The 12,000-nt window shown below is 43.3% G+C and overlaps 1 protein-coding gene across 4 annotated transcripts in view; it reads left to right on the top strand.

Moving 5' to 3' along the window:
• LOC120870145 (adenylate cyclase type 10-like) overlaps positions 1–8,728 on the top strand; it is a 36,529-nt gene extending 27,801 nt beyond the window's left edge. For all 4 annotated transcript variants that reach the window (XM_040249728.1, XM_040249726.1, XM_040249729.1 and 1 more), the window contains 11 exons: positions 63–282; positions 613–738; positions 2,807–2,979; positions 3,563–3,719; positions 5,257–5,461; positions 5,549–5,645; positions 6,109–6,227; positions 6,492–6,609; positions 7,050–7,248; positions 7,766–7,970; positions 8,485–8,728. In XM_040249728.1, coding sequence (XP_040105662.1) covers positions 63–282; positions 613–738; positions 2,807–2,979; positions 3,563–3,719; positions 5,257–5,461; positions 5,549–5,645; positions 6,109–6,227; positions 6,492–6,609; positions 7,050–7,248; positions 7,766–7,970; positions 8,485–8,549 — 1,684 coding nt within the window. In that variant the 3' untranslated portion in view covers positions 8,550–8,728. The remainder of the gene's footprint in view (positions 1–62; positions 283–612; positions 739–2,806; positions 2,980–3,562; positions 3,720–5,256; positions 5,462–5,548; positions 5,646–6,108; positions 6,228–6,491; positions 6,610–7,049; positions 7,249–7,765; positions 7,971–8,484) is intronic.
• The last annotated feature ends 3,272 nt before the right edge of the window (positions 8,729–12,000 follow it).

Below are 12,000 nucleotides of genomic sequence, written 5' to 3'. Positions count from 1 at the left end.
ATGCCTCAGCAAAAGTGGGTGCTGTATGGCCACTGTTAGCTCTCCATCTTCTCTCCACAAAGAACAGAGGAAGAGTTCCTGGATAAAGTGAGCAGGAGACTGGCTCAGAGCAACCCCAAGAAAGGCCTGTTGACCCCGAAGCCCTGCCGCTGTAGGGAAGTCCTGAAGCTAGTGCTCTCGCCCCTCACCCAGCACTGCCTGGTCACTGGAGAAACCACTTGTGCATTTTATTACCTGCTGGAATCTGCCGCTGCCTCCTTGGAGCTGTCGGATGATTACATGGTGAGCAAGCTCTACTCTCTACCCCTGAGCTGAGCCCTCTGACTTGGGGGGATTTGATTGGGATTTCTTACCAACAAGTATGAAAAAATGGAGGAAAGTGGGGGAGAGGAAGGAGCTGTAAGGGGTCTAGGCGAGAGTGCGAAGCGGAAGTGTGGCAGTGAAGAGCGCCTCGATGCCTCCCGCACAGTCCGGCTCCCCGGCTCCCCGTTTCCAGTTAAATCCTGCCACAGTTCAGATTCTTCATCGCCTTGGTCCAGCCGTCGTCCTGATCACATGCTTAGCAGCATCCGAATCCTAATGCAGTTTCTCCTCCCCTTCTCTTGTTTGGAGGCCTTCTTTTATTTGAGGAAGGCAAGCAGTCTTCTGGGCCAACCCTCCGCATTCTCGTTTTTTAAAAAGCACAAGGTGAAGATCTGTCAGTTTGAAGAAGCCACTTTCTGTCGTCTCCAGTCAGAGGTGAGGGCAGGGGTTAACCTTGAAGTTTGCAGTATTTCTCCTTAAGGATTACCCTATTGTTTCCTTTAAAGTCTCTTTGCCTTTTGTGAGCAATTATAAATGTGATTTAAATTCAAAACATAGAAATACATGTAGAAAGTGAAAGAGCACTTCCTAATCCCTTGTCACCCCCAGCATAGTTGATAGGTTGGTGAAAGTGATCAAAAGATAGAAACTTCCAGTTATAAGTCCTGGAAATGTGATGTACAGCTTGTGACTGTAGTTAACAATACTGTATTGTATATTTGAAAGTTGCTAAGAGAATAGATCTTAAAAGTTCTCATCACAAGAAAAAAAATTGTAATTATATGTGGTGATAGATGTTAAACTTGTTGTAGTGATCATTTCCCAGTATATACATATATTGAAACATTGTACTGTACACCTAAAACTAATGTTATATGTCACTGTCCTTCAATTAAAGAAATCACGTTGTACACCTGAAACCTACACAATGTTATGTGTGAAAGATATCTCAATAAAGCTAGAAGGAAAAGAGCATACTTTTCAAACTCTCCCCGCTCAACCCTGTACCACTCAGCTGTTGAGTCCTCCCTCCAGTGTTATATATCTGTATGTATTTTGCCAGAGGGGCTCAGCATACATTAATGTATATAATCTACCCACTTCCTTTGTTAAATACAAATAGGAGCGCTCTGTACTCCATTCCACATCTTGCTTTAACAGTAAATAAAACTTCCCTGGTGATCCAGTAGTTGAGACTCCACACTTCCACTCCAGTGGCAAGTGGGTAGGAGGGTTCAGTCCCTGGTCAGGAAACTAAGATCTTTGGGTGCACTGCAGCCAAAAAATAAATAAATAAGGTACCTTGTAGATCATTCTTTATCATTTATGACAGATTTCCTGAAGGAATTAGATTTGTATGACAAAAACGCTGGGGCAAGCACAGCATGAGACATTCCATTGTCAAATGGCAAATAGGAGTAAACTATTCTGTATGAATAACTCAGGACAGCTCAGTAACTTCTCCCAGCCTCATTGCTGTTAAATCCACAGAGCACAATGTGTTGGAATGATTACCAATTTATAAATAATGACTCCATAAAACTATGGGGGATTTTTGTTGGGGAGCCAAGATTTAAAATTTTTTTAAAGTAAGTAAAAATTAATTTCAGTGTAAACCTTAAGATACTTTGGTTAGGAGAATAAACCTAATGTGGATAAAGCCTTTGAACACCAATGGGAATATTACAGTAGTCCACAGTGTTGTATTATTTGTGTTTCAACCAAAAGGTCTTTGAAAGTGTTAGTCGCTCAGTCGTGTCCAACTCTTTCAGACCCCATGGACTGACTGTAGCCTGCCAATCCCCTGTCCATGGGATTCTGCAGGCAAGAATACTGGAGTGGGTTGCCGTGCCCTCCTCCAGGGGATCTTCCTGACCCAGGGATCAAACCCAGGTCTCCTGCACCACAGGCAGATTCTTTACCATCTGAGCCACCAGGGAAGCAAAGTTTTAAATAATTATTTCTTTCCATTTTAAAGAAAGAATTATTATACAGTCTTCCTAAGATTGTTCAGAAATTACCATAGACTTGATCCCTTTCTTAGTCATAGATTTAGCCATAGAGCATGAAGGTATATGATAACTTTAGGGTAGTACCTCAGCTCCTCATACACTGTGGTGGTACAACTTGTTTATGAAGAGAGTGATGAGATTTGGTGATATCTCAGATGCTTTCCATGGCATCTGAAGCTAAAGACAGTCCCATCTGAGTCTCCCAGCATCACTTTGTAAATCACAGCCTTTCTCTACTACTCACTGACAAATGTGTGGGAGATGAGAAAGAAGAGTGCTTTCTCCGTAATTACATGTTGTCACTCCTTTGCTTGCTCATGGCCCTACGGGTGCTTGTTAGTGTGGCCAGGTTCTGCTCTAACTCTGCTCCCTCTGGCACCTCGGGCCCCAGGTACAGATTCCAAAATAAGAGCCGGTGTGTTGTATCCAGAACCTTGTCCTTAGGACTCTTCTCACGTTTACATTGCTGTTTCTCACTTTACTATCTCCAGGTCTGTTTCAACATGGGACAGATCACCCTGGCCAAAAAACTGGCTAGGCGAGCCCTTCATCTGCTGAAAAGGAGTTTTCCCTGGACCTGGCTTGGTGTCATTTTCCAAACATTTCTAGAAAAATGCTGGTATTCCTGTTCCCTGAATCAACCTCGAAACAACCCTAGTGAGAAGTGAGAAGCTTTGCCAACTTGTCCTGGTTCCGTTTAGGGTCACAGAGAGCGAAAGTTGGACCTAGGCTGAAGTTTTGCCTATTTGACTCTAAGGCTCCTCTTTTCAAGCATATGAACAGTCCTCATTCATCTACCTTACTCTGGGCCAATTCAGTGTAGCAGAATGAGTACATCTTTTCTCTTTGAAGTATGGTATTATCCTGCCTTTTTCAAATGAAGATACATATATGTGTACTGTGTATACACATACACATATATGGAATTTAGTGTTATTTCTCTGATAGATATACACATAATATTAAACACTACCTAGTTATCGAGCTGTAATAATTTATAGGAAGTCTGTTCAACCAAAAGAACAATTCAAAGAATGAACCTTTTTTAAAAAAAAACCTCTCTGAAAACTTCTTTTTGGTCAAGAGGGATGAATTTGAAAAGCATATGAGGTTAGAAGTAGTGGGCTCCCAGGAATCTTTCTGAGTCTGGAAGTCTGTGGGTGAGTAGACTCCGATTTCTTTGGGGGAAGGCTGGTGGACCCTAGTAAAGGATGAGGGCGTGCTAACCACCCTTTGCTTCACACCAGCAAGAAGCAGCTGGCAGTCCTGCAGCAGCAGATGCACTGTCTCTCCCTGCTCCGGCAGCTCTACAGCCTGGAGGCCACAGCCAGCAGCCACAGCTTTGCCTGCCTGGCCGCTCTTATGCAGAAGAATTCAGTCAAGGAGTTTCCTGGTGAAGCCCAGGTAAGCAAGCCCTTGCTTTTGGACCTCACTCAGAAACCTAAAATGCTAGGGGAGAGACCCTGTCAAGTCCCTGGTAAAGCATGGTTCCACGGTAACCCAGACTTAACAGGACTTTGCTGATTGTGTGTTTGAGCAGGGTTCTTAGTTTGCAGTTTATAGGGAGGCTTTCATGTATGACGCTATCTGTGTACCTCTGAACTGAATGTTGACATTAGTGTGTATTTGTGTATACAAAAGAGTATTTAAGGAGTGATCAGAAGTAGGGAAGGGGTCATAGCTTCCATCAGATTCTCAAGCCAGTGGTCCATGCTGACTTAGGGAAAAAGAAGAAAGGGAAATAATATCTCTTTCTAATTTTAGTGTCTCTCTCTCTATATATATCCATTTGCTCAACAAATAGTTGATGAACACCTATTCTATACCAGATTTCCCTGATAGCTCGGTTGGTAAAGAACCTGCCTGCAATGTGGATTCAATCCCTGGGTTGGGAAGATCCCCTGGAGAAGGGAAAGGCTACCCACTCCAGTATTCTGGACTAGAGAATTCATGAACTGTATATAGTCCATGGGGTCACAAAGAGTCGAACACAACTGAACGACTTTTACTTATTCTGTACCAGACACTGGATCTTAGTACCAGGGAAACATAAGTGAAATATTTAGTATGTTAGGTGATAATAAATGCAATGAAATAAATTAAGTGGAGGCCAGAGGACATAGAGTTCTGGGAACTAGGGGTGCAGTTTTAATAAGGTGGTAGGGAAAGCCTCACCAAGCAGGTAGCATTTGGGCAACTATCTGAAGGAGATGAGAAAGTAGGCCACGTGGGAGAAGAGGCTACCTGGGAGAAAAGCGGGTAAGAGGAAGGCAGAGTGGATGCACAAGGCCTGTCCTCTGTGTTGAGGAGTAGTGCAGGGGCCAGTGTGACTGGAGGGGACAGTGAGAAGAAGAGAAAGAGCCAGGAGGTGAGTCAGAGAGTCTAGGGAGGGGGATGGCAGATGGTGCAGGCCTTGTGGCCGCTGTGGGAGTTTTGGCTTTTACTCCAAAGAAGATGAGAAGCTGTTGGAAAATTCTTAGGAGAGGAGTGACAGAGTCTACTTATATTGGAAATCTAACGAAGACAGAGTTTCAAGAGTGTCATCAAATGATGTCAAATGTACACACAACTGATGACAGAGATCTAGGCAGCAGTTCTGTAGAGTTCTAAGGAGCAATTAGAGGCTTCAATTAGAGAAAACAGAAGAGGTGCAGCTTGACCAGCGTTTTGAAGGGGAAAGTCTTGGATTGCGGAAAAGAAGAGGGGCAGGTGGAGGAAGCTGTTTGTTTAAAGAACAAGCAGTGACAATGGTCAAATCAGAAATGTAGGGGTGAGAAGGAGCGTGTTTTCATAGCTGGAGTTGAGGTGAGCAGTGGCCCCCAGGGGTGCTACATAGAGTGAATAGCAGGCACGCAGGGGCTCTTACCCAGAACAGGGACGACCTGGAGCTGCAGCCTGACTGTGCAGTCTGGATATTCACCCCATGTTTGTTGTCCCACAGGTTGTCTCTACCTATGTGGCCCTCTCCCAGTTCTCCCAGAACGTCGGTGACAAGGAGAAGTGGCTGCACCGCGAGCAGCTGGCCATTCAGAAAAGCAGCCTGTGCTGGTTCTCCAGGGAGGGACTGTCGGCCACAGCCCAGCTCATGCAGGCCTTGGCCTACACCAAACTCTGCCTTGGGCATCTCGACTTCTCCATCAAGCTGGGTAATGGGGCCTGGGGCTGGTGGGCCTGGGGCTTTTACAGAGGCCAGGCGCACCTCTAGACCTCACGATGCCCTTTAACCTCCTTAGGTTTTCAAGCTCATGAGATATGCAGACACCTCAAGAAACCAGCTCTGGAGAATCTGGTTCTCTCAGTTCTCTTCAGATCAGCATTTCTGAAGAAGAAGTATTAAGATCCTTTTCTGTCCTTTGTATATGTTGCCTCAGAGGGGAGACTGTGACCTACCAGAGCAGTTTAGAGTGGAGAGGGAGAAGCCGTCTTGTCTCTACAGCCAGGACTGTCTCCAGCAGTCCTCCAGGAAGCATCATCTTACGTTTGAGGGGTCGGGAGTAGAGATGCAGAGTCTGGGCACCAGATATCCCCCTCCCTTCCCTCCACCCCCTGCATGCATTTTACTGCAGGGAGGTTGGGAATTGCTCAAGACCCTGGAAGTTGTCTCAGAGTCATTTTCCCACTTCCTTTGTTTAGAGATAGGTCTGATCCCAGGCACAGATACTCTCTATATAAGTAGAATTACGAAACAGAGATCTAGGGGCTGTGAGGCCACCTTGAAGGTGTAAGATCCCGTCCTCTCCTGTACAGCCCTTCCCATTCTCCAGCTGGTCCCAGTGGCTCTGTCTCTTGGCAGATTTGATCTGTGTGTCCACGTGCTGGAGAGTCAGTGGGCGCTCATTTCCCAGAGTCATGATGTCCTTGGCCAGGCCTGCTTCTATTCTGCTTGCTTAGATCTTCTGCTCTATGGAAAAGGTAAATCTTGTGCAGGGCTCTGCTGTATTCCTGAGGGATTCAGACCTCAGGTGCAGCCCTAGGTTTGGAACACAGGCACTCATGGGCCTGTCCTTTGGGCATGGCCTCTGCTCCTCGCCCTTGTTCCTTAAAGTCTAGGAACCCCATTGTGATTCAGGGTGTCTGCTTTTCAGCTGGTGTCTCCTCCTCTGGACCACACACCTTATATACCACATTAGGGCTGACAACTTATACTACTAGCCTGGTTACTTTCTCTGTCCACAGGATGGCTGTGTCGGCCCTTTGAGGAATGTCTGCATTTTATTCAACACTATGAGCACAGCTGCATTCTAAATTCTCAGAGCAATGTCATGCTGGGGGTCCACTCCTCTCTGGCCATGTGGTAATGTAGGGTATCAGAGTGTTACTCAGGGCTGTGGGAAAGGGTAAGTTTAAAGACACCATGAACTCATTTAAGCTATTGCCTTTTGCCCTCCAAGGCAGGATGGTTCCACATCTCCAACCCATTTCTAAAGACCATTCACCTCCCATTTCCCTCCACGTTATTGGAAAGGTTCTTCTTGTCCCTTAAGAGGTTTGGGTTCATAGACTAAGGGTTCAGTTTAGAGTTACATTTAAGTGTGAGATAGTCCATGGCAAAGCTGTATATCGTTGGTTTTCTTTTGAGCCTCCTTACATGTGAGTTAGTAGCCTTGGCCCCTTACTAGAATCACAGATCTGACTGAAGGAAGTCTTAGACCCTCAGAGTATTGATGGTTCTGTGGAGGAGCCATAGTGGGCAACTAGGGGAGAGAGCTGAGAGCTGTGGTTCTTTCCCTTCAGGTTTGCCCAGGACTCACAGTGGAATCAGTTTGAGTACCACTTCTCCAAGGCTCGCCAGTTAGTGAAAAGAACCAATGCCTCACTATTTGGTTCCCATGGCTTTGTCCGATTCCTAGAGTGCCATGTGCTAATTTTACAGAAAATGCCAGAGGATGTCTTCCTGCAAACTCTCACAGAGACTTGCCACCAAACCCTCACGGTACCTGTCTCCGTTATCCTCAACTAACACCTAAGGCATGGTACTCTTTCTGCCACCTGCCTCTCTCCCTTACTCTTCTCCTTGCTGCCTTGGTCTCTTTTTCCTCCTTGAACCCTTTTCTCCCCCTCCACCTACAGACTCTGTCCACCTACCTCATGTATCTTCCCAGATATTCTTGCATGTAAATCAGGACTGGATTTCTTACTGGATTTGCAAAAGCTACTACTACCCAATGCCATTAAAATGCTGACACTTAGTCCTTCTCAGTAGAACACTCTGGCTTTGTCTATAGTTTGACACATTCCCCTACATCCTTTCCTTCTGAATCTAAAAAACATTCCAGTTCCTCTGTATCTGAGAACAGACTGTATGGGCCTCCTTGACCATCAGTAACTCCTTCCTGTTCCCCTAGCCCTGAGTGAGTGTGCTGAATGGGAACTGCAGTAAGTTCTGATGGAGTGGAGTGGAGGAAAGAAAGTACTAACCCCTGAGCTAATGGACCTTCCTTTCCTTTCAGTACTTTAAGGAGTTCTTCTCTCGATGTGTGACCTGCCCCGTCTATCACCAGTGGGTCTCTGAGCTTAAAGCCTTTGTAATGAGAAATGGAAAGATGTCCTTGACCAACATCATCGGACCTTTTGACACCTGCCTGACCAGGATTTGGATAGAGGGAGAATTCCTGGAGGAAAATAACTCCTTTGAACAAAATTTGGAAATACAGAGTAAGCATTCCTTTCTGGAACTCTTGTCTGAGAGACATAAAGAACAGTCTCAGATTCTTACTCACAAGCAGTTAAAAGGCATGTTCAAATAAGAAGGGACATCCAGATATGAGGATTAGTCCTTGCTTTAGAGGTAGTTGTCATTCTCTCACAGTGCCAGCCTCCGCCTCAACAGAGACTCCTTTATGTAAGGGGTGTAAGAGCCTCTGTCAGCCCTTTGTTTCAGCATCTGTAACTCTTAGGCATAGGAAGTTCCCCTTTGGTCCCTGCGCAAACAAGTAGGTTGTTTCCGTGGAGAAGCTGGATGATCACTAAGGGAGAAAGAAGGCCTTAGAAATCACAATGTACTGTCTATGAAGATGAATGCTAAGAAATGAGCAAGAAAAAGAGAGGAGAGAATATAGTTTCTTGCTTTAGGACCCAGCAAATCTCCTTTTTCCAGGCCATGAGTTAAATTTGTAATAGCCAAGGAAATTCTTTGTGTTTGTATTACTCTTTATGTTCCTATTTTCAGGGTTTGTCAGAGAGGCTGATGTCAACAAGAAGGATAAAGAAGAAATTCAAGAATGTATCTGTTAATCAAACAAAAATCCTCTGAAGGGACCATGATTCTTTTATTACATGTAACACAAAGATATGCCACCAAGTCTCCTTTTTAAGATGCTGTATATGTACATATTAAATATGCTAGCCTTTTACATTCACCACTATCTGTATATCTTTGTAAAAATAAAAGCATGTGTTTCTAAAGCATGAAATTTAGATCTTTCTTAACTCTCTTCATTAATGCAACTGTGGAAGAAATTATTACTAGGACCAGAGCTAGACCAGAGGCCAGGGAGGCTTTGAGATTAAGCTGATTCCATCTTATATAAGGTGAGATCTATTAACAGGTAATTCTTCCATGTTGTAGCATTTCCTTTTGTGGCTGACTAACATTCCATTATATGGATATGCCACATTTTGCTTATCTGTTCATGCACTAGTGGATATTGGCTTGGTTCTGCTTTTTGGTAATTACGAATAATGCCATTATAAACATTTGTGTGCAGGTTTTTGTTTAAACATATGTTTCAGTTCTTTTCAGTATATACCCAGGAAAGGAATTGTTAGGTCATGCAGATGCTCTCTGTTTAGCTCTTTAAGGAACTGTCATATTTTCTCCTAAGTTGCAATACCACTTATATTCCCAGCAGCAATGTGTAAGGGTTCCAGTTTTTCACATCTTCACAAACAATTGTTATTTGCTTGTTTTTTTATATAGCCATTCTAGTGATTGTGAAGTGATATCTCATTGTGGTGTTGAATTGCATTTCCTTAATGACTAATGATGTTCATTTTTTATAAGCTTATTGGCCATTTGTATGTCTTCTTGGAGAAATGTCTATTAAGATCCTCTGCCCATTTGTTATTGGAATATTTGCTTTTTTATTGTTGAGCTTGAAGAATTTCTTATATATTCTGGATGCTAAACCCTTATCAGATTTGATTTATAAATATTTTCTCTTATTCTGTAAGTTTTCTTTTCACATTCATGGTGGTATTGTTTTATAGCACAAAAGTGTTCTGTTTTGATGAAATCCAATTTATCTGTTTTTTGTTTTTCGAACACGACTGAAGCGACTTAGCAGCAGCAGCAGCAGCAGCAGCAGCAGCAGCTTTGGTGTCATATCTTAGAAACCATTGCTCATCTTAAGCCACAAAGATTTTTTTCTCTGTTTTCTTAAGAGTTTTATAGTTTTAGCTTTTATTTAGGTCTTTGATTATTTTGAGTTCATTTTTTGCATATAGTGAAAGTTAAGTTTCCCTCATTCTTTTGCATGTGGATATACACTATCTCAGCTGCTGCTGCTGCTGCTGCTAAGTCGCTTCAGTCATGTCCGACTCTGTGTGACCCCATAGATGGCACACCAGGCTCTGCTGTCCCTGAGATTCTCCAGGCAAGAACACTGGAATGGGTTGCCATTTCCTTCTCCAATGCATGAAAGTGAAAAGTGAAAGTGAAGTCACTGAGTCATATCCAACTCTTCATGACCCCATGGACTGCAGCCTACCAGGCTCCTCTGTCCATGGGATTTTCCAGGCAAGAGTACTGGAGTGGGGTGCCATTGCCTTCTCCAACTATCTCAGCACCATTTGTTAAAAAGACTATTCCTCCCCCATTTAAGTAAATACTGTCATTTTTATTTTTTAATAAGATTTGTTTATTGGTTTTGTTTTGGCTGCACTGCATGGCATGGCAGGGATCTTTAGTTTCCTGACCAGGGATCAAACCCAGGCCCCCTGCTATGGAAGCTTAGAGTCTTAACCACTGGATCACCAGGGAAGTCCCCAAGTACTCTTGTTGATATATGGTTTTATTAGACATGTGGGTTTATTTCTGAACTCTCAATTCTGTTGCATTGGCCTATATATCTACCATTATGGCAAGCCACACAGTCCTGATTATTGCAGCTTTGTAGTAAGTTTTAAAATCAGGAAATGTGAGTCTTCCAACTTTATTATTCTTTTTCAAGATTGTTTTGATTGTTCTGGGTCCCTTGCATTTCCATATCACTATCAGCTTGCCAGTTTCTACAAAAAGGACAGCTGTAATTTTGATAGAATATGTTGACTCTGTAAATCAATTTGCAGAGAACTGCTATCAGCATTATTAAGTTTTCTTTTTAAAAATTTTATTTATTTAATTGGAAGATAATTATTGTGGTGGTTTTTGCCATACGTCAACGTGAATCAGCCATGGCTGCACGTGTCCCCCCTATCCTGAAACTGCCCCCCCTCCACCCCATCCCTCTGGGTTGTCCCAGAGCACTGGCTTTAGGTGCCCTGCTTCATGCATCAAACTTGCACTGGTCATCTGTTTCACATATGGTAATATATATGTTTCAATGCTATTCTCTCAAATCATCCCACCCTTACCTTCTCCCACAGAGTCCAAAAGTCTGTTCTTTACATCTGTGTCTCTTTTGCTGTCTTGCTTATAGGATCATTGTCACCATAAATTCCATATCAGTTCAGTCAGTTCAGTTCAGTTGCTCAGTCGTGCCCGACTCTTTGTGACCCCATGAATCACAGCACGCCAGGCCTCCCTGTCCATCACCATCTCCCAGAGTCCACTCAAACTCACATCCATGGAGTCGGTGATGCCATCCAGCCATCTCATCCTCTGTCGTCCCCTTTTCCTCCTGCCCCCAATCCCTCCCATGTATAAGTATTAATATTGATGTTTCTTTCTCTGGCTTACTTCACTCTGTATAATAGGCTCCAGTTTCATCCACCTCATTAGAATTGACTCAAATATGTTCTTCTTTATAGCTGAGTAATATCCCATTGTGTATACATACCATAGCTTCCTTTTCCATTCGTCTGCCAATGGACATCTAGGTTGCTTCCATGTCCTAGCTACTGTAAGCAGTGCTGCAATGAACATTGTGGTACATGTGTGTCTTTCAATTCTGCTTTCCTTGGTGTGTATGCTCAGCAGTGAAATTGCTGGGTTGTATGGCAGTTCTATTTCCAGTTTTTTAAGGAATCTCCACACTGTTCTCCATTCCCACCAACAGTGTAAGAGGGTCCCCTTTTCTCTATACCCTCTCCAGCATTTATTGTTTATAGATTTTTTTGATGGCAGCCATTCTGACCAGTGTGAGATGATACCTCATTGTAGTTTTGATTTGCATTTCTCTGATAATGAGTGATGTTGAGCATCTTTTCATGTGTTTATTAGTCATCTGTATGTCTTCTTTGGAGAAATGTCTGTTTAGTTCTTTGGCTGACTTTTTGATTGGGTTCATTTTTCTGGTATTGTGCTGCATGAGCTGCTTGTATATTTTGGAGATTAATTCTTTGTCAGTTGCTTCATTTGCTATTATTTTCTCCCATTCTGAAGGCTGCCATTTCACCTTGCTTATTGTTTCCTTCATTGTACAAAAGCTTTTAAGTTTAATTATGTCCCATTTGTTTATTTTTGTTTTTATTTCCGTTACTCTGGAAGGTGGATCGTAGAGGATCTTGCTGTGATTTATGTCAG

The sequence above is a fragment of the Oryx dammah genome, unplaced genomic scaffold (assembly GCF_014754425.2).
Source record: "Oryx dammah isolate SB20612 unplaced genomic scaffold, SCBI_Odam_1.1 HiC_scaffold_11, whole genome shotgun sequence".
NCBI lineage: Eukaryota > Metazoa > Chordata > Mammalia > Artiodactyla > Bovidae > Oryx > Oryx dammah.
This window is presented reverse-complemented; position numbering and strand designations above follow the sequence as displayed.